Source organism: Lupinus angustifolius, chromosome LG05, assembly GCF_001865875.1.
Source record: "Lupinus angustifolius cultivar Tanjil chromosome LG05, LupAngTanjil_v1.0, whole genome shotgun sequence".
NCBI classification, from domain to species: domain Eukaryota; kingdom Viridiplantae; phylum Streptophyta; class Magnoliopsida; order Fabales; family Fabaceae; genus Lupinus; species Lupinus angustifolius.
This window is the reverse complement of record NC_032013.1, coordinates 2,392,377-2,413,241: the sequence shown is the minus strand read 5'-3', so window position 1 is coordinate 2,413,241 and position 20,865 is coordinate 2,392,377. Positions and strand designations below refer to the sequence as shown.

Below are 20,865 nucleotides of genomic sequence, written 5' to 3'. Positions count from 1 at the left end.
CAATTTTTTTCTTAATTGGGTTACATATTTATGGTTGTAGAGAAGCGTCCATGGCTGTTCCGGTTTTGAAACAGCAAGCTGAGATATTAGTTCCAATCACTAGATTCATCAGTGCTTGCAGGGTGGAACAAATTCTGTTGGCACCTGATAAATGTAACCATTTTCGCCTCCAAATATAATTGTGTTGAAAAAAATGTTGTGTGATTGTTGTGTGTTTCTATGTCTTGATTTGATTATTTCTTTTGTTTGTGATTGTTGTAGTTATATCTGTGTGTAAGAAGTTGAAGGACCAAGTAATTTTATTGGAAACTCCCATACTCTTAGGAAGCTTCACTGCATCTTGAGTTTCTTCTGCTGTGCTTGTTGGCAAAGTGCTACAAAACCGGTCTGTCCATATTGAATGATGTTATTTTTGAAGTAGACCAACCAAGAGACATTTTCCTCTACTGTTATTATGGGTACCTCTGAAGCACGGATTCGTCGAACACCCTTACGTGTTGGACACCAACACGTATCTGACACGGATACGCTCGAATTCGCGAAGGATACGTATTCGTAGAGTATCCAAAAAATAAATGTGTGAGGAATTCTCGATATTTAGTTTGTGGAATATACTGTACTTTCTTTTACAATAATGGTATGCCTTGTTGAACTCTTGTATTGCATTTCATTTACAGTAACTATTAGTGCTCATATGATTTGAACCTTTGGTTAATAGTACCACTAAAGCTGGTAATTTGGTGGGAAAGTCTTGAGCCATATAAACCCCACATTAGATTCTCATACTCTACAATTGTGTGCCAATGTTCTAACATGCTCCACAGTTGTGGCGGCTACCGGGGCTAGCTGTGACTAGCACTTATGAATTGTCTTGGGCAATTTCATGCCTGTGTCACCACCTTTGTTGCTTGTTTGCAACTAAGAGGTATGGTAGAAGGCTCTGATACCCAATTATAAGGTATCTGTAAACTGAAGTATAATCTTAACTTTCAGTATATTTATTCTGAAACTGATGCCATTGAGATGTTAGTCCAGAAAAATCTTACAAACACCATAAAAATCTCTGATTTCCTAAACACCATGATATTAGATGATCCCTTTTTATTGGATAAATAAATTTAAATAATCTCCTTTTTATTGGAGAAATAAAATTATTTAGATCTGCCTAAGTTGACTCAAACACCTCCAACTACTAAAAATAAATCTGCTTCAGAATGAGGCATTATATTTATAGCTTAGAGAAAGATCTTTGGAGAGCAATTTTGTTTAAATCTTTCCTCAATATCTTTCCTGCTGCATTCTTTGGTATTGATTCTATAAATGCTACACGCCTTATTTTCTTGTATGGTGCAACCTGGAACCCACAACATTATAATCTTCATACATATTTCTATCCAACATGCAAACATGAGTGGAGTGTATCATTGTATCATAGGAACAAACAAAGAGGGTAGAAGGGATAAGTACCTGTTTGGCAACAAAATCAATAATTTCTGCTTCGCCAAGGGAACTTTGGGGCTGTCTTACAACAAAAGCCATTGGCACCTCACCAGCTTCTTCATCAGGGTACCTGTTGTTGATGTATAAAAGTTTGAATAAATTAACTGATAATTTTAGGATCCAATTGGAGTCGAATTTTGTAGGAGAAGGAAGGATAAAAAGGCTTGAAAATGAAATATACTTGGCAATTGTCATATAAACACTTCCCTTTCGGCTCCAACTCTTAAATAGTCTAGTTTAGTTATACTAGTTATCCTCTTCTTTAAAACATTTTTGTTCATTTACCCAAAGGGGGTATAGTGCAAGAAGTAAGGGTTTATATATAATTTCACAAAAACTCTCACGTGTCATTGTAATTGTTATATTTATGAATGGCGGCATGACAAGTTAGGGTCGGATTTGTGCTTACCCAACCCTGAATCCGAAATCCACAATCCGAACTCAAAGCGAGGTTAAAGAAACGCTATCATCCCCATCCCCAAAACTAACGAGAATTCATCCAAAACATATATTTCTATACCAAAATACAAGAGACTTTTTTAAAAGCTCAAAATGATATGCAAATTCATTAGCTTATATCTTAACATTGAGACTTTTTTCTTTATAAAGTTTGTCATCAAAGTGAAGAATAAAGATTAATGTGCGTTCATTGAAATTGAAGAGTAAGTCTGTGGTCATAAGTATACGGTCCAAGGTTTAATTGGTAGCTAATTGAACCCCATAACATTAGGTTCTTTCTTTATCAAATGTGATGACATGTATATATATATTATATATAAAAGTTTTATATATGTGTTTATGTTTAACTTTTTAATTCTATATATATTAATTGGATTTGGTATAGATTTAGGTAGAGTATCAACTATATTAAACTCGAACCTGAAAGTTGAATCTGCGTAAAACTTGAATTCAGTCGCATCGAATTTTTCCCGTTAATTTCATATTAGGTTTAGGCGAGTATTTAGAGGTTTGATTTTTATTGTTATCTCTAGTTATATTAAACTAGTGTCATTGAGAATTTACAAGTTCCAATCCAATTTCTTAAATTTATTTTATTGTACTACAAATTATTATATAACCCAATATCAATGGGCTCAATCTAATTCTCATGAATAATATATTAATGACTTAAAATTAAATAAGTTATTTCAAAATTAAAAGTGAATATGTGATTGAGCGAATTGATGTAAAAGATAAAACTGTTCTTAAAGCCAAAAGGGTTAATCAGTAAGTTGCATAAAGTATAAGAATTTGCTATTTGGCTCTAATGCATAAACACTAGAGTCTGGCAACCATAGAGAAATGTTGAATTGTTAACGTGCTGTTGTAATAATCAAATTAAAAACAAATAAATAGATGGTGTAGAAATGTAGCGAGAGTTTAAATAAATTTAGTATGAGGAATCTTACGGAATAACTGCGGCATCGTTTATCTCTGGGTGGCTTAGGAGTAACTGTTCTAATTCTGCAGGGGCCACCTGCATTGTAATTAAAGAGAATAAATAAAATTATATTAGTAGATCATTTATATATTTGTCAAATAAGTCACAAAAATTAATAACTAGAAATATCTTGTAACTTAGAGTTCGAACTCAAGTTCAAAGAAGAGTAGCATCTACTTATTCTTAAGTTGGTGGCTAGCTAACTATTTGGCTGTGGTGCAGAAGATTTACTATTTGATTTAATATCACGGCTATATTATTAATTTATTACCATAAAATCATAGACACCTCATTACACGACCAAAAAATTATGAAAGTTTCATGATATTTTAAGGAATTAATCTCTTTTTAGATATGTAGTTGCATTTCCAAACAATTGTCGCTCACATGAAATGAACCATTAATTTAACCTTATACTACTAGGCAAATGCATTGTTATTTGAGAGAACTGCACTTTGATTTAATTATATAAAATATTAGTATTATGTCAAAAAAATTATCAAGTTTCTTTAATATTTATGTTGTTATTATACCTACTATACATGTATATTATCATGACATTTATATCCTTCCATTATAAATCTTGATGAAGTTGAAATGATTTATTTTGATTTGAAGCAAAGGTATACACAGACCAAGACAATCTTACTAAAACTAGATAGGATGACTAAGAAAAGTTTAGGATGTAATTAATTCATCCAAGTTCCCCTGGATTTTATGATTATAACGTACCAAATACTATTTTTCCAATCACAAAATCAGATTTTGCATGGAAACAATACACGACATTGTACCTGGTAGCCCTTGTATTTGATGAGCTCTTTCAACCTGTCTACAACATACATGAAACCATCATCATCGAAATAACATAGGTCCCCGGTCCTTAACCACCCATCCACCAAAGTTGCAGAAGTTGCTTCAGGATCACCAGCATAACCTGCTCTAACATCATCCATGTCCAAAAATAAAGTCCCATTATTTTATGGCAATCATCAATCATGCATGTGTCACTCCAGTTTTATAAAACATAACAAAAGTGATGAAAACCAACAAGAAAAGGACAACCCTGTGCATGAGTCCAGTGAAGATGATGGACCCAAGGATAAAGGGTACATGTGTTGAATGATCTAGAATATGACAAAATGGAGTGACATGGGCGTAAGTTTATATAATAAGTGGTATAAAAAATATTAACTATAAAGGTAATGTATACAACTCTTTCTAGGTGTGCATAGGCATGAGTGGTTCCACTATTGCATGAGTATCACATCTAATGAATATACGGATGATAAATATACACAATCTTACTTTTCCGAGGGATCCATAACCTTACCCACATTAAACAACTCTCAAGTTTGATTACCTTTCATAATGGAAGGTCCTCTGATCCACAGTTCACCTTGTTCACTAGGAGACATTGCTTCACCTGTGTTTGGGTTCACAATTTTGGCTTCCACCCCCGGTACTAGTCTACCTGTTGTTCCAGGCCGGCTCGTTTCCTCCGCCGTCATAGTTCGGACAATCCCGGCAGTTGATTCAGTTAATCCGTATCCCTGCATCATTTAGAGACTCCCTCATGCTTTTAAGTTTATAGTTATATATTGTTTGTACTTTTTACATTATTTTCAACATCAAAATTGCATTTTTAAACAATTTATTTCGTATTGATATCTGAATTTAATTTATGGTGCATTTTCAATGTAAGAAAAGAGTTGTATATAATATATATTTTTTTGGTCATTATTTGATGAAGATGAGTTGTTATTTATCAAACTAATTAAATGAGTCGTACCACATAACACAATTCAAATAGAAAATTAATTTAACATTTTTTTCTATAACAGATAAAATTACTTTTTTAACTAAGAGCTCCTCAAATTGAAAGATACAAATCAAATTTTTGACATCGTCAATATATTTTTTAGATTTTTATACATACACATATTTCAATGAATATCATAAAATAAAAAATTCCATTTTGATTGGACATAAAAGTGGTAAATAAAATTAGATTATTAACATAACACAGTTGAAAGAAGTGTGGATTGGGCTGATTTTATGTTTTTAGGTTTATTTATAAAAAAAAAAGAGTTTCTTAAGGGTAAAATTCATAAAAGGATACTTTTTTATGGAGGATGATGCATTCAAAAAATTAAAAGACATTTATATTTATTTTTTCTATAAAATTATTATTAATGGGTATATTTGGTCTTAAGGACTTATTTTAAGAAAATACTAAAAAATAAAATTGTGCTTTTAGATTACCTAACTTTAGACGGCGGTATCCATGTGTGAGGGCAAGAGAATAAGTAGCAGTCTTATTTGTGCCACACCAGACGTCAACGTAACATTTGTCAGAAAAAAATAAACTTTTTGCATGATGTTCAAAAAGGAAGAAAACAATAATATTAAATGAAAAATGATCTTCATTCCAAAAAAATATTATATCTCCCTATACCAAATCAATTAAACTATAATAGAATAATTTAAAATTATTAATTTGTTATTATAGTTTTTCTTTCTAATTAAATAAAATTTTACAATTAAGTAGAGACATCTGTTGTCCCACAAACACAGTTTGTGTCACTTCATATATATATCATGAGGTTGTGTTTGGTTAAAAAAATACTTAATAATTAAATTTTAATTTAAATATAATTTTCTAACCAATTAGAAATTAATAACACATGGAGTAGCACAACTATGAAACAATATATATATACTCTAAGAATGGTGAGAGCTTATCCTCATCCATTGTTGGGCTATATACTATGGACGAGGAGGACGTGATCCTGTCCACTTATTTTGTTTAACTCCACCATGATCAAAACTAAATATAATTGGGTATTATTGCGCCTAAGGTCACAATCGAGTTCATAAATTAAAATGAATTTGATCTATGGTCACAAATTCATTATATTTGTATATAATTTTATTAAAATGTGTGTAAATTAACATACTTTGTTTCAGAATATCATTAATTCTCTAAATTTAATTAGGAACTTGAATTGTAATTGTGAATTGGGATGAATCTAATTTTTTTAAAATTGGCATAAATACAATCTAGTTGCAAACAAACTTACAATAATGCTTGCAACTCTGTAAGGATAATCATGTTTTTGATCAGTGATAATTTCTCAAATTTTTCTATAATCACAGTAAAATACAACACAACCAAAATCGTGATGATAATCTCAAATAAAAAACGCTGTAAGCTTTAAACACGATTATTTGCAAACCTGGATGATGACTACTCCAGGAAATTTGAATTTGAAAGCCGCAACGGTATCCTTTCCAAGCGGAGCTGCACCACAAGCAACACCTTGCAACGACCTTAAATCATACCCCTCCGTCACACCGTCTTTCGTCATTGCCACAACCAACGGCGGCACCACCGCAAGGTGCGTCACGCGAAACCTCTCTACCGCGCTCAGCATCCTCCTCAAAGTAAACCTCTCCATAATCACCACCGTGTCCGACAAAACCAACGCCCTCAAACTAAACGTAAAACCGTACACGTGAAAAAACGGCATCGTATAAAGAAACACCGCAGGTTCCTCTCTCTTCACTCGAACGGCGTCGTATACACCTACTAACGCTATAAGATTCCGATGCGTCAACATCACTCCCTTCACATTCCCCGTTGTTCCGGACGAATACAGGATCGCTGCCACGTCAGATTGACTCACCTCAACTCGCCCGAGTCGAACTCCTGGTCGAGTCATCATCACCAGCGACTCAAACTCCTCCGAGTCGATAACAACCGTACCGAGTTTCACCTCCGGGATTTCATCAGCGTATGCTGACGTGGCAAAAGCGATGATAGGTTTGGAAATACGAACGAGGCGCGTGAGCTCTGAGCGCGTGGAAGCTGGATTCGCGGGAGAGATGACCACGCCGATAGAGAGGAGCGCGAAGCAGAGGATCGGGATGTTGATAAGGTTAGGTGAGAGAATGAGTGCGGTGTCGCCTTTGGAGAGTTTGAGAATGGAGGTGAGGTTGGTGGCTAGGGTTTGGGCGCGTTGGATGAAATCGGAAAAGGAGAGGTGGTTACCGGTGGCGGAGTCGATGAGGGCGGTGAGTGAGTCGGGGAAGGGAGAGTGGCGGCGGAGGGAGAGGGCGTAGGTGGCGGCGGAAATGGGAATGTGTGGAGGAGGGAGGTTGAGAGGGGGTTTGAGACTGTGGAATGTTCTAGAAGAATGGTTGAAACCGCTCTTTGGGTCCATTGTTATTGTTTTGTTCTCCATGTAAAGAAGAAGATGGTGTTTTTTTCTTTTTTCAATTTGCATAAAATGAAAGAGTATATCTATATTTCTTTTTTTTAGTTGGTAAAAGTATGTTTTAAAGTATAACTATTTACTTTGAAGAGGTTAAATATTGTTAGTGTAAATTGGTTAGTATATTATCTATTATTAATTTGTATTTCTTTTATTTAAGAGTTAATTATGTACATATTAATAATAAACGATTAATAATTTGTTAATAGTGTAAAAATACTTACATTTTTATTGTTGATATATTAAATCCCACTTTCAATTATTGTAGCAATAATATATACTTACTCTACTACAATATAAATGTATAAAATGAAAAATAACTTATACTGAATAATTTGAAATGGTAAAATTGAATGACGTAAAGAATGTTATTAGGAAAATAAAAAAGTTACATCTAAAAAATTAAATATGTAGAAACTATAAAGATAATAGACAAAATTTTAACTTATAACAAAAAGTAAAATGAATGACCGAAGAGAGAGGAAAATGTTGAAAAAGTCTTCCCGATAAGTTCTTCAAGGTTGTGAAATTGTGAAAAATGAAAAATTAAATATTTAAAATTGGGATGAAGGTATACAAAATGTAAATTTGTGATAAAAGTAAAACAAATGAATAAAGTGAGAAAAATATGGAGTAAGTTTTTTTAAACTTAATCTCAAATAAGTAGATTCCCTCTCAATTTCTTTGAATTTGAGAATTTTTTAAACACTTATAAAACTATTTCTTTGAACTCGGATACAAATGACTATTAATTTCTTACATAAAAGGGTAAAAAAAATATCATTGATAGTACAAAAATATATGATGACATTATAAGTTTATTGTTTTTAAAATTATCAACTAAGAAATACTATAATATAAAAGGAGGTTAAAGTTCTAATTAGGGGTGAGCAAGACATGTTGGTGAGTGGTCTATCCAAATAAATAAAAAAGGATAGACCCGATTAAAAGGGATAAATTCATCGTAAAAAAAGAACGGATTCAGGTTTATGTCTGGGTCACCCGACCCGTCCATTGTAGTTATATATAAAAAATAGTTTAATAAGTACCTATCAATACTTATTATGTTTAGTCCGTATCACTCAAATATCTAAAATACTTATTATGTTAATATTTGAGAGTCTAAATTGTTATGAAATTTTCCATGTTTTCTATAATTTGTAGTCACGTGATTGCGATAGTTTTTAGTTTGAATGATGCAATTTATGGTTTGTAGTTTATATAATGATGTATGCGGGATGTAGATTTTTAGTTGAATTTATATAGAGATTGTGATAATTTTGATTGTGCATGCTTAAAGATTTGACAAAAAAATCTATGTTTATTATTTTGTCATTTTCCAACCCGGATCCGTCCTTATCTTGATCTGTTTTATTTTGGACTCGTTCCTCATGCATCTCATCCTAATTAAGGACGAGTTCAAGTTTAAAAATTGACTCAATCAATATTTAAAGACAGATAAAAGATATGCTTAATCCGTCTCAACCTGTCCCATGCCCACCCGTAGTTCTAATGTCAAACTATTTTATTTTAAAATATTAAAATATAAAATATTTTTATTTTTTTTAATACTATTAAAGATATAAAAAAAATCTTAAACATTAAAGAAAAACCTTTTATTACAAAAATAAGAATAATAACAATAATTGAAGTCAAGACTCTTTCATCTAAAAACAACAGAAGATTTTTGTATCCCTCTCACCTTCACTCTCACACTCTCATTTCCCTTCTTTCTTATTCCCCTCTCAATTCTTCTTATCTCAAAATCCCCAATTCCCCAAACCCTAACCCTAATTTATGGAACTTTCACGTCTCTCAATTCCAATTCGCTATTCTCCCGCATTGCACTCTTTCTGCAACAACCACCGTGCCCTCCGCCGAACAAGTTACTGCTCCGCCTCCAACCACCACACCTTGGTCACTGCCAAGAAAGAAGAAGAAGCTGAACATGGTGACTTGAAATGTTGGATGCACAAGCATGGTCTTCCACCATGTAAGGTTGTTCTGAAAGAAAAGCCTTCACATGATAATACCCATAAGCCTATACATTATGTTGCTGCAAGTGAAGATCTTCAGGTTCATAAAAAATATATATTTTTTGTTTTTTGTTGTTGATATTGAATGTTTCTGAAATGGGTTTTGTGATTGTTGTAGGTAGGTGATGTTGCATTCTCTGTTCCCAACTCGTTGGTTGTCACACTTGAGAGGGTATTGGGAAATGAAACTATTGGTTAGTCAACTATTGTGTTATTGTTATTACTACTATTGCGAAATTAAAGGAAACAAATCGTCCGAAAAAAAAATGTATTTAAATTAAAAATTAATTTTTAATTAATTTTTTGATCAATCATAGCTGATTACACATATAATGACATAATTTATGAGACAGATGTGTAACTGAAATTAAGTTGGAGGTTGCATTTCTTACTTTTATAGTTTGGTAATGTATGTCCAAACTCCCAAAGACATTAGAATAGAATTAGAAATAGAATAATAAAATTAGATTTTTTTTCATTTAAGTAATTAATAGAATTTAATGAAAGGTATTAAATTTTGGCAAATGCTAACCAGTATGTTAAAAGATACATATACTTTTATTGGAAATAACAACTTTTCAATTTCCATTTAAGTTTGCCACTCTCAGATTACAACTTTCAATCTCAGATTTCTTTGTGGGTTCCCTTATTGCACTGGTTTGCACTTAGCAACAACCTTAGATTTTTTGGTTTTTATGGTTTTAAATTGTGATTTTGGTTGGATTTAAGTGACAACAAATTAACAGTGGTTGGATTTTATGGTTTTAATTTGTGTTTGTAGTTTATAGACAATTGTAAAAGAATGTTGCATAAGCTGCCTCAATTGCAATATTTCAATATGGCACCCAAAATTGAAGACAGTAATTTAAAGTTGTAGCCATTTTATAGCTGATATGGTTTCAACTTGTCCATCAAGTGGCAGATTGATTTAAAAGATCTTAATATGAGCTAGAATTAATTACTATTTTAGGTTAGGTTGTAGTTACCAAATTTGTTTCACCTATGTAGACATGTCTTTCTACAACTCAGTCTGTGCATGCCTATCCATGGTATGTTGTGATTAAGAAGACATGATATTAACTCCAATTTATACTAATACTAAACTCTAACTCCAATTTATACTAATACTAAACTCCTACGTAAATAAGGAAAAAATTGTAAACGACAAAATAAAGTAATGTTAATCCTAAGAGATATTCTAGGATACTCTAAACAAATCTAAGATATAATTATCATAATATAAGATATTCTCTCTATATCTAAGTATCATCTAAATATTCTCTATAATATAATTTAAGATATTCTAAGATACTTTCATATATTATAACACTCATTCTCAAGCTAAAGCTTATTACAAATAATTCCTTTAAAAATGAAAGTAACCACAATAGTTCTATGGACTCCACCAAGCATGGGTTCAAGGTGTTGTAAACGTTGATGAAATCTGCAATGAAGATGGTGGAATGATAGCTATGATGAAAGTAGTCAAAGGTAACTGGAACAAATGCTCTTAACCATTCATAACAACCACAATCTTCAAATGTCATAAGGAAACAAAGCTTAGTCATCCATGGCAGAAGTCATCTCTAAGCCTAACCAAAATGGGAGAAGCAAACAACATTAACCACCATGGATAGAAGCAAACAACTTTTAACCATCCATCACAGAAGCTGTCTCCAACCTTAACCACCATGAACAGAAGTAGACTAACAAGAATGATGATCACACAACAGGCAACACCAGACAAGAGCCAAATTTGAGGATTGATCTTCAATAAGGAAGAACTAGAGAGCACCACCAACCAAAAACTACCATCATTTAACCAATAATCAAGACAACATCAAAAGTGTCGAGAAGAACCTTGATCAACACAAGAACATAGACACTAACTGCAACTAGACCACGAAAGATTTGAACCATACAAGATTCGAACCACTTTAACACTCCCCCTCAAGCTAGAGAATATACATCATATGGATCCAACTTGTCACATATGGAGAAGGGAGAAAACCAACAACGCTTGTGACGGAGATGGCTACCACAAATCCAAGAGGAGCGGTGCAGATCAAATTGATGTGGTAAAGAGGTCGGCTAGAAGGACGATAGAACAACAACGGAAATGACAAGCCTTGAAAGTGGGATGACAACTACGACTAAGAACAAGTGGGAAAGAAGGTGACAACAAAAAAACCAACCAAGAAAAGGATCACAAGCCTAAGCTCCCCTCTAGGCGGATACCATCTACGACCTATCCGTATCCATCCCAAAGAGTATTGTGAAGCAGATAACTATGGGTTGGATGATAAGTATTTTGATGGCACATTTATGCGTTTAGTATCAGACTGACATTAAAAACTGTTTGGAAGCGGTTTTGTGAAGACAAAACATTCTCCTTTGTAGAAAATTAGATGAATAACTAACCTCAATTTCATTTTTAGGGCAATGGGAGGGGTGGTTTGTGTTCATGTTCACACTTGGATGAATGAGTTATGTATTAACAGATTGGAGGTATATTGATGCATTTCAAAATTTTGAGTTTATACCTACTACTTTATCCTTTTTGCAGCTGAGTTATTGACCACAAACAAATTGTCTGAATTGGCATGCTTGGCATTGTATCTGATGTATGAGAAAAAACAAGGGAAGAAGTCTTTCTGGTATCCATATATCAGGGAGCTTGATCGTCAACGAGGTAGGGGTCAGCTGGCTGTGGAATCACCTCTTCTATGGTCAGAGTCTGAGCTGGCTTACCTTACAGGAAGTCCTACCAAGGTTTCCTCCCTTTCTCTCCTTCTTGATGAAAGATGAACTCAGCTATTATACTAATAAATGATAACCTTAGAATGGTGTAATGCTTGATACTTCCAAATATACCTACTCTAAATTTTGTTGGCTGTGATTTAGGCTGATGTTCTTCAAAGAGCTGAAGGAATAAAAAGAGAGTACAATGAACTTGACACAGTCTGGTTTATGGCTGGTTCTCTGTTTCAGGTAATTAAATATGCACTAGAAAAAATACAATATTTATATTCCATTTAGTGCTCACATTATATGCTTGATGCAGCAATACCCATATGACATTCCTACAGAGGCTTTTCCATATGAGATTTTCAAACAAGCCTTTGCTGCAGTTCAATCATGTGTGGTGCATTTACAGGTAAAGTTTCCTTCTTTCCTGGTATGTTTTTGTGAGTGTGTGTGTGGTGGTGGTGGGGGGAGTATATGCAAAACAATCTCCAAACTAATAGAGGTTGATTGCATATTAGTTCCTGTTTCACACTTACTATGTCACATGTAGGCATGGAATTACCTGAATCTGAAAATTTACATGAACTATTAAGACAAAACACCCAATTTGGTCCCTAAATATTCCAATTTGGTCCTTAAAGATCTCAAGTTTGGTAGAAATTTGCCTAAGAATGACTAATTTGACTTCAACTTGAAATCTTTGGGGACTAATTTGTATTTTCCAAATATTCAGGGAACAAATTGGTACATGCAAATATTTTGAGTGTTCACTCTACAATTAAATGTCAGGCCACAGCTTTACAACACAATTTATTATTCAATCTACTTTGTAATATTTTCATTGATTTGTACTTTTTAGATGAAATGGTAATAAGCTAATCCAAATAAAAAATCTTACTATTGTGACTACAGAATGTGCATGATATATTGATACAAATGAATATTATTATTGCTATTATTTCTTACTTTTACATGATGCACTAATTTCCTTGAAATGTTTGGATTGTTTTTGCCCTTAAATTCAGTGATTGAGCTTTAAGATTTCATCCTAATATTCTCACTGGTTGATGAATTCTTATGTTTCTGGCAGTTAGATTTCTGGGAGCATAATGCTCTTTGTTAGAATCTGTAGAGAAGTGAAAAGAAGAAGAAAGAGAGAACTATAACCGAAACAGTTATTGTATTATTGCATGATGATTACATAGTAGCAAATCACTACTTATAGAAAGTGGTTAAAGCTAAGCATAAGAGTTGTGCTAGCTGGTACAGTTGGCAAACTAACTGATAAAGCTGACTAACAAACTTCCTAACAAATTAACCAATATCATAGACTAACACTAGTCTCTAATACTCTTCCCTGTTTGTACAGCAGCAGATGTTAACCATGTTTTTTCTTTTTATTCCCGCTCTTTTAACAAGGTGTGCAAACTGATTCTTTGTCCTTTTTGAAATCAGAAAGTTAGTTTAGCTCGGAGATTTGCTTTGGTTCCCCTGGGGCCTCCTTTGCTGGCCTATGGAAGTAAGTGCAAGGCAATGCTAACTGCTGTTGATGATGCTGTTGAGCTAGTGGTTGATCGCTCATATAAAGCTGGTGACCCAATAGTTGTCTGGTATAATGTGTTTCATTTGACAGCTTGTAATTGAGCTAAAGTATTTTCTCTTGCCCAACGTTCTTGCTAATTTGGCACAGACTTTGTGCCTGTTTCAGTAGCTTCATCATAAGCTTTAAAGTTTGTCGTTTTCAGGTGTGGTCCACAGCCTAATTCAAAGTTACTTATAAACTATGGTTTTGTTGATGAAGATAATCCTTATGACCGTCTAGTAGTTGAGGTATAAACTATGGTTTTTGTCCTGTATTTTGTTGTTTCTTATTTTGCCTTGCTAATACATCTGTCCCAGGCAGCTTTGAGCACTGAAGATCCACAATATCAAGATAAAAGAATGGTTGCTCAAAGAAATGGAAGGTTATCAATTCAAGTTTTCCATGTACTGATACTGAACTCTTAAAGTTATTGAATGTTATCAAGTGTTTTTTTTTTAATTTCCTTAGTTCAACCTTGGTGTAGGTTAACGTTGGGAAGGAAAAGGAAGCTGTGGCAGATATGCTTCCATATTTACGTTTAGGCTATGTTTCAGATCCTTCTGAGATGCAATCCGTCATTTCCTCTCAAGGTCCTGTTTGTCCTGTAAGTTTGTCTCATGTTTTTCGTATGTGAATATGAGATATTTGAATATTGCCAAAGCTCTTAGAAGCCAGTACCTGTTCGCCTGCGTCTAAGTAAAATCAAGTTCTCATGATGTCCTCTCCACCTCCTTACTTCGTATTTTGCTTTCTTAAGGCTCTTATCATGAAATAATGTGAAAAATTGAAATTTATGCTTTTTTTGGTCTTATCTAATTAAATGGATAGTAAATCTTGATTTTGCAATCTGACTCCCATTGTACATTATAGATGAGCCCCTGTATGGAACGGGCTGTGTTGGACCAGCTTGCTGATTATTTCAGGACTCGGCTGGCTGGCTATCCCACTACCTTAGCTGAAGACGAGTCTATGGTACTGTTTATTCAAACTAGAAGTTGAATATATCGTAATCCAGGGGAATACATTGGTACCCATCTTCCACAATGGGACAGTGCCTTGGGTGAACTGTCAAGAGTTTCAAGCACTATTTATATATTTTAAACATTTATCATGAAATCAGCATTCTATAAATGCTTGACAATTCACCCCGGGTACCATACCCATCAGGTACCATAGGAATTTCATGTAATCTAAGACTTTTCAACCTTCCACTGATAATTTATATTGTACACTAGTTGAAAGATGGTAATCTAAATCCAAAGAAGCGGGTTGCTACTCAACTTGTTAGACTGGAAAAGAAAATGCTTAATGCATGTTTGCAGGCAACCATCGATTTCATAAACCAGCTACCAGATCACAGTGTATCTCCATGCCCTGCTCCTTATGCACCTAAGTTGAAATGAAAGGTTCCTCTGTCTCTCAGCCTTTAAACATCTTCATCATATTTTTATTGATTCAGAAATTTCTGCAGTATTTCCCAAAAGTTTTCGCCATTTGTTAAGTGTTTTTGGATTTGGACCTTCATTGTAGGAACTGGATATGTATATACTGTACAATATGGATTTAGATGAACCAGGTTAGTCAAATTTAACTTTCTTGATAGTACTGAAGATTATGTGCATCCTATTAGGTTCCATGTGAATATGAAAAGGAAAAGAAACTTGATTGATAGAAAAGCTCATAATTAGGGTAAACTACTATTATCTTTCAGTTTTAGGACACCTTAGATTAAACATTAGGGTTTGAAAAGTTAAGAAAGAACAATTGAATATACTCTGTTTAGCAAACAGTTAAATATATCTGTCAAATTGCAATATGGTATGTCTGAAACAAAAAGTTAAGGAAAAGTGCATGATATCTGAGTTTGAAAGGCTTTGATTAATGCATGGAATAAAGTGATTCAGAATACCATAATAGGTTTCATAGACCCATTCTAAGTCTTGTTTTGAGTCATGGCTCATGAGATGCTGATGCCTACTATTTCTTGATTGGTGTACCTAGAATTATGATGCAAGAGTTCCAAATAAAGAGGGGTCTGAGCCTGCTATACATTTCCCCATGAAGATCAAAACTAAATCCAAGTGTTTTTCTCCTGGTTAGGAAGGGGGAGCATCATGGAGGAAAGTCTTCATTTGTTTTTTTTGGGGGTCTTCCCTTAGTAGTTTTGTACATATGATTCAAATTTGACTCAAGAAATAATAGTCATCTTTGTAAATGAAACCCTTGAATCACCCAAATTCAACTGTGTATATATATTTTCATGTACTTCAATTGTGTCCAGGCAAGATTGTAATTCACCCAAAAATAGAATTGTACTAGAAACTGACTTTGATTTTCACTATTCATATATATACACACAATAATGTACAAAATTGTTATTAACAATTACCCAACTAGGGGCATTGAAGAAATTGAAAAAAGGGCAAGGAAAATAAACCCAATTTTTAATAGAACTATGCTACTAAACCAAAATAGAGAAAGCTTTACACATGACAGCTTTTATATATTATAATCTTTGACTTAAGACAAACTTAATTTAGTTCTCCACATATCACTAATCACTTTTCTTGGCTGTGGATTATCTGGACCTCTGTCCCTCTGCCCAGATGTAAAGTACAAATAACCATTCCAGAAACCAGCTAATGTTGTTTTCACTCTGAAAGGAAGCTTTCCAACCAATGACCAAGTCTGCAATTAGTTGAAAAATTCAAGTTTCTGATGTTAAAATGGACATTAATTTATTCACTATATCAAGAACTTATAAAGTAATAAATTGATAGGTGGGTTGCATAATGTACCATAGTTTCTAAGTTAAATCTGAAGACCTCTCCAACCAGTATCATCCGTTTTGTTACTGGGTGTTTTTCTGTTGTACCACCAGTGATAATGATTGAATTGTTAACAATTACCCATGCACACTCTATATGTGAGTCTGGTTTTGGCATAGCTGGTAAACCTTTCCAATTCATTTCTTCATCCAGCATGAAAACATCACCATAAACAACCTGAACATGAGAGATTTAAAGCCATCAACATCACAATGTTTCACAAGAAAGGATGATGTTGACTCAAAGTCTCAAACATTTTATGCATGTAGAAATAGGTGTATTCATATCATAGAAAATGCTTGTTAGCTAGAGTTTAATTGGTGAAAATTCCCACTTATCATTATATTTAGAAAAGAAAGTAGCAGATGCTATGTCGTTCGACGGCAGAGCCACATTGACTCGAGGGTGTGCACATGACTATTCGAAATTGCACCCATGCCACTCATTTAACCACTCCATGCAACTTGCTCCCTGTTCCGAAGTCCTAGATCTGCCACTGATGCTATTCATGATTTTATCTGTTACAGTTTTAGAGCTATATAGCACTGCTGATCATATACTCTAACAGTGTTGATCATAACTAAGCCAGCATAAACAAGAACCAAATGATACCTCATGCCTGCGTGAACACTTGAATATAGGTGAACCAGGTTTGGCCATAAAATCACCCTCTTGTCCACCAATGATATAAAGTCGATCCTCCCAAAGAATGCAAGCTCTGCGAAAAATAAGTATAGTTAGATGAGAGCCAACCAACAGTAGTTTCTACTAAAAAAAGCTGGCCCAGTGCACGAGACCTTCACTTAGTAGGGCCCGAGGAAGATAAATGTATGCAGCCTTACCCCTACAAGTGGATAGACTGTTTCGAGGATTTGAACCATTTTTTAAAGTATCGTAACATTTGAAAGCTTGTTTGGTTTTAAAATAACAGTATTTCTTTATGTTAGTTTCAGAATGAAGTTACTTGTTAGTTCAATGAGAACAGAATTTGGATGAAGTGTAGTAGTCTACTATTAGAATCTGAGACATTTTCTGACCTGTGTGGTCCACCACGAGGGATCGGAATTTCAGTTCGCCATTGTTTCTCCAAGGCCTGATCACCCTTCACACCCAGACTCCAATGGTCTACACCAGGTGTATGGCGATTCTCCATGCTACCACCCATTACATGGAGTCTTCCCCTCCATAATTGAGTTGCAGCTGCATACCTGTAAGTTTCTATGTTTAATCTCTTCATTTTCGGGTCACAAATGCAAGTTACCTTACCGATGCGCCAAGCGCTCACCCTCAGCCCCATAACTTAGACACTTCAATTATTTTAGTGGATTAATTTTTCATAAAGTACTACATGATTGCATCATTATTATCACAAACTTAAAGCTCACAAGTCTCATACTTGATATAGTTTTGAAAAATCTAGTACTACTACTGACCAATGCCATAGTATAAAGAGTTATACTTTTCAAAGAAAAACATATTTCATGCATGGTTATATGCAAATTTAGACTAATCATGAATGCAGTAGATGGAGAATAACTTAACTGAAATTGCTATCATTAGATTAAAAAATTAACATGCAATTGACACTAGTGCAGAGTAAAATGACATCTGCAGTAGAATATGAAGCATAATTCATGCAAATATTTAATGGTTGTGCAAAACATACCTAGGAGCTGGCAAAGATGGCAAACTCTTCCATTTCTTTGTTTCAGTGTCTAATACGAATACACGAGAAGTAGGTCCTCTGCATTGAGGACCATGTTGCCCTGAGATAGCATATATGTACCTCCCATCAGATGCCACTCCTAAATGTGAATTAGCCATATCTTTTGGCATACTAAACCTATCTATCCATTTGTTCGTATCGAAATCGAAGACATCAACATGAGAGTGCACCTAGAAAAACAAACATAATCACCAAAAGACTCATCAAGACCATTAATCTCAACTCCTCAAGTAATCTAAAGTGATATCCAATCACCGCAATCACAATATTGTGGTCACATCAGATGTTGTGGTCTGCAATTTGATACAATTTCATACATAGTATATATAATACTGAATGTATTAAACATGTTAACAATTCAAGAGATAAATAGAGTGCCCACATAATTAATGGTGCCATATCCCGCGAACACATAAAACAAATTCCTGATCTGTATCGATGCTCCATCTAGCCGAGGCACAGGCGCCGGAGGCATCTCCTCCCAATGCAAATCAGGTGCAGGTAAATCTGCATAAGCTCCTGATAGGAATCTTGCAGGATAATGCTTCTTCAAATTTCTTGCAGCTTCATCCTATAAAAATCATCCATATAGGCCATAACAAACTCATAAGTTTATAGAATGCTTCTTATTCATAATCTGAAGTTAAAGATTATGCAGTTTAGGATGCTTAAAGAAGACAAAAGTTGTATAAGTTTGAGAGAAAATTTTACATGTGCCAAGTTAATGAGATCATTAGTCAATAGATAATATCATATTAATTAACAAATAACATTATTAATTATCATAACTAATGGTACAACAATCTTTGCTGCACCTGGTTTTCTAAGGTTTTGTTTGCAAGTTAGTTTTTAGAGAGGAAAGAATGGAAAGAAAATGCTTGAGAGTCATCTTATAAGTGTATTTTGTGGCTCTGAAACCTTTCTCTTCCTCCATTGCCCTCCGGTCACCAACTCCCAAACAAACCCTAACAATTTCCAACATGTTGAAGATACTAGGAATTGTGTATATTGTTATTGTTATTGCTATCCACTACTCTAACCACAAAGTTCCATGAATACCCCCTCCTCCTTCCTGTTCAAAAAACCTTTGCCTATAAATAAACCAAAGTTTAATGAATACAAAATGTCAAGCTTTTATTCAAAATCTAAATATTATATAATTCAGTTCAGCATAATTCTTATAAAAAAATCATATTTTCTTTTTTCCTTTTAGAAACCTACTATTATATCATAATATTCAATGTAGAAGCCCATAGTTTCAGCCACATTTGGTAGATAGTTGGATCATTTGAACATGGTATCTAAAGATTATAAATTTGAGTCAACATAGTCTCTGCCAATAGTCATAAAATACTAAAAAGACTAACTTAACTCATGTTTGATATTTTCAGAGACCATATTGTGATTTTCAATTTTCCGAGAGACAAAATTGGTGCATGCAATTTGAATGACCAAAATAAATATTTTATGTTATGGAAAACATAAAAAGTGGGTGTAATGAAAGTTTTTACCTTTTGGTGGATTCTGATAGTGGCAGTGTCATTTGGAAGAGGTTGAATGATAGAATTGGATGGAATGAATAGATAGCCAGAAGAAAATGCAGCCCATAACACATTTGCTATGAAAGCAACACCAAGAATAGCTACAAGCCAAATAAAAACAACATTTGTTGTTGTCATGTTCTTTTGTGGAAACCTTGTCATTGCCATTGTTTTTGCTTGTGAAACAAGAAACCATGAAATGAGATAGAGTCACACATGTTTCCTTTTCATTTTTATTTTTGGATTTTGGAGAGAGAGAATGTGTGATTGAGTGAGTGAGAAACATTGAAATTGAATGGTTATATATGCCTCTAGCTATTTCTTATTTTTTTAAATATTTTATTAAATATTGCAAAAATAAAATTATTGTATTATTCATATCATCTCTTGAGTGAAATTTTTGGATCAAAATAAATAAATTTAACTTCATTATTTTAGAGGTTTAAGATTTAAATTACCAAAGTTAACAGACCCAAATGCATCAAACTTTGATGTTATGTTGAAATGTAAGAGTATCTCCAATCATGGAATAAAAATATTCTTTACTCATTTCTGACAAATTCTTATTTCATAAGAATATTAATTGCACAAAAATATTCTTCTAAGAAAATGTTGACTCCAAAAACTTAAAAATAATCATTTATTATTATAAAATATAAAAATTTGGGATAGGTTATGAGATTAAGTAAAAATAAGAATGATATTTGTTATTGTAAAACAACTAGACGTTATTTTTTAATTTATGGAGATGTCAAATAAATTATAAAATAATGTGCGAGTCTCAAATAAGAATGAAATTGATATTCTTGAATGAAGCTCTAACCAGAATTTGTTTGTTATATATATATATATATATATATATATATATTTTGTAATCTTAAAAATTGTAGGTGTTATGTTTTGGTAAGAGTTGAACTTGTGTAGGGTTGTATTAGTGATCTTGGAAAAATTTCATGTCTTCTTTAATAAATAAAAGTTTTCAACTTGTAATATCGAGTTTTCCAAGGAACAAAAGGAAATGTAAACGTATTTTGCAAAGGATTTTCAAAAGAAATTTTTATCTTAATTTTTCCAATTTTTTTATTTGCAAACCATTTTGTTTATAAATTATGAAGTCCTTCTTTGGTTATAAGTCAAGGTGTTGGAGAAATGGAGGTCGAGTGTCACTAGAAAAAAAATGGTAAGT

General features: G+C 33.4%; 3 protein-coding genes and 1 long non-coding RNA gene across 6 annotated transcripts; 1 reads left to right on the top strand and 3 right to left on the bottom strand.

Moving 5' to 3' along the window:
* On the bottom strand, window positions 1,118-7,213 carry LOC109347438 (4-coumarate--CoA ligase-like 9). The gene is made up of 6 exons (XM_019587295.1): window positions 6,181-7,213; window positions 4,305-4,494; window positions 3,736-3,878; window positions 2,910-2,977; window positions 1,468-1,570; window positions 1,118-1,354 (listed from the first exon to the last, which is right to left on the bottom strand). The coding sequence occupies exons 1-6, from the start codon at window positions 7,186-7,188 to the stop codon at window positions 1,229-1,231; spliced, it is 1,638 nt and encodes a 545-aa protein (XP_019442840.1). The 5' UTR covers window positions 7,189-7,213; the 3' UTR covers window positions 1,118-1,228.
* LOC109347439 (ribulose-1,5 bisphosphate carboxylase/oxygenase large subunit N-methyltransferase, chloroplastic) lies at window positions 8,902-15,908 on the top strand. 3 transcript variants are annotated; one of them, XM_019587296.1, is made up of 13 exons: window positions 8,902-9,294; window positions 9,373-9,448; window positions 11,821-12,026; window positions 12,159-12,245; window positions 12,319-12,411; window positions 13,458-13,612; window positions 13,748-13,832; window positions 13,902-13,988; window positions 14,069-14,188; window positions 14,455-14,556; window positions 14,820-14,990; window positions 15,115-15,160; window positions 15,586-15,908. In XM_019587296.1, exons 1-11 carry the CDS (start codon window positions 9,016-9,018, stop codon window positions 14,985-14,987), a joined length of 1,458 nt encoding a protein of 485 aa, XP_019442841.1. In that variant the 5' UTR covers window positions 8,902-9,015; the 3' UTR covers window positions 14,988-14,990; window positions 15,115-15,160; window positions 15,586-15,908. The 3 variants fall into 3 exon arrangements, with proteins under 3 accessions (XP_019442841.1, XP_019442843.1, XP_019442842.1); XM_019587298.1 differs by having other exon boundaries at window positions 15,549-15,908; XM_019587297.1 differs by lacking the exon at window positions 15,115-15,160.
* On the bottom strand, window positions 9,364-10,310 carry LOC109347441. Its single transcript, XR_002107599.1, has 2 exons — window positions 9,617-10,310; window positions 9,364-9,477 (listed from the first exon to the last, which is right to left on the bottom strand). It is a non-coding gene; the product is annotated as an uncharacterized LOC109347441 (long non-coding RNA).
* On the bottom strand, window positions 15,727-19,974 carry LOC109347440 (kelch repeat-containing protein At3g27220-like). Its single transcript, XM_019587299.1, has 7 exons — window positions 19,650-19,974; window positions 18,521-18,709; window positions 18,079-18,308; window positions 17,450-17,620; window positions 17,025-17,130; window positions 16,383-16,589; window positions 15,727-16,272 (listed from the first exon to the last, which is right to left on the bottom strand). Exons 1-7 carry the CDS (start codon window positions 19,845-19,847, stop codon window positions 16,105-16,107), a joined length of 1,269 nt encoding a protein of 422 aa, XP_019442844.1. The 5' UTR covers window positions 19,848-19,974; the 3' UTR covers window positions 15,727-16,104.

What these genes read in the sequence shown, in the direction of transcription:
- LOC109347440 (XM_019587299.1), bottom strand. Translation starts at nt 19,847, where the DNA reads ATGGCAATGACAAGGTTTCCACAAAAGAACATGACAACAACAAATGTT. An exon ending in GATATGGCACCATTAATTAT is followed by an intron (nt 18,309 to 18,520) that starts GTGGGCACTCTA and finishes TTGTTTTTCTAG; the next exon opens with GTGCACTCTCATGTTGATGT. An exon ending in CCTCGTGGTGGACCACACAG is followed by an intron (nt 17,131 to 17,449) that starts GTCAGAAAATGT and finishes TATTTTTCGCAG; the next exon opens with AGCTTGCATTCTTTGGGAGG.
- LOC109347439 (XM_019587297.1), top strand. Translation starts at nt 9,016, where the DNA reads ATGGAACTTTCACGTCTCTCAATTCCAATTCGCTATTCTCCCGCATTG. An exon ending in ATTGGGAAATGAAACTATTG is followed by an intron (nt 9,449 to 11,820) that starts GTTAGTCAACTA and finishes TCCTTTTTGCAG; the next exon opens with CTGAGTTATTGACCACAAAC. An exon ending in TTACAGGAAGTCCTACCAAG is followed by an intron (nt 12,027 to 12,158) that starts GTTTCCTCCCTT and finishes GCTGTGATTTAG; the next exon opens with GCTGATGTTCTTCAAAGAGC.
- LOC109347438 (XM_019587295.1), bottom strand. Translation starts at nt 7,188, where the DNA reads ATGGAGAACAAAACAATAACAATGGACCCAAAGAGCGGTTTCAACCAT. An exon ending in TCAAATACAAGGGCTACCAG is followed by an intron (nt 2,978 to 3,735) that starts GTACAATGTCGT and finishes ATTACAATGCAG; the next exon opens with GTGGCCCCTGCAGAATTAGA. An exon ending in TTGATTTTGTTGCCAAACAG is followed by an intron (nt 1,355 to 1,467) that starts GTACTTATCCCT and finishes TGTGGGTTCCAG; the next exon opens with GTTGCACCATACAAGAAAAT.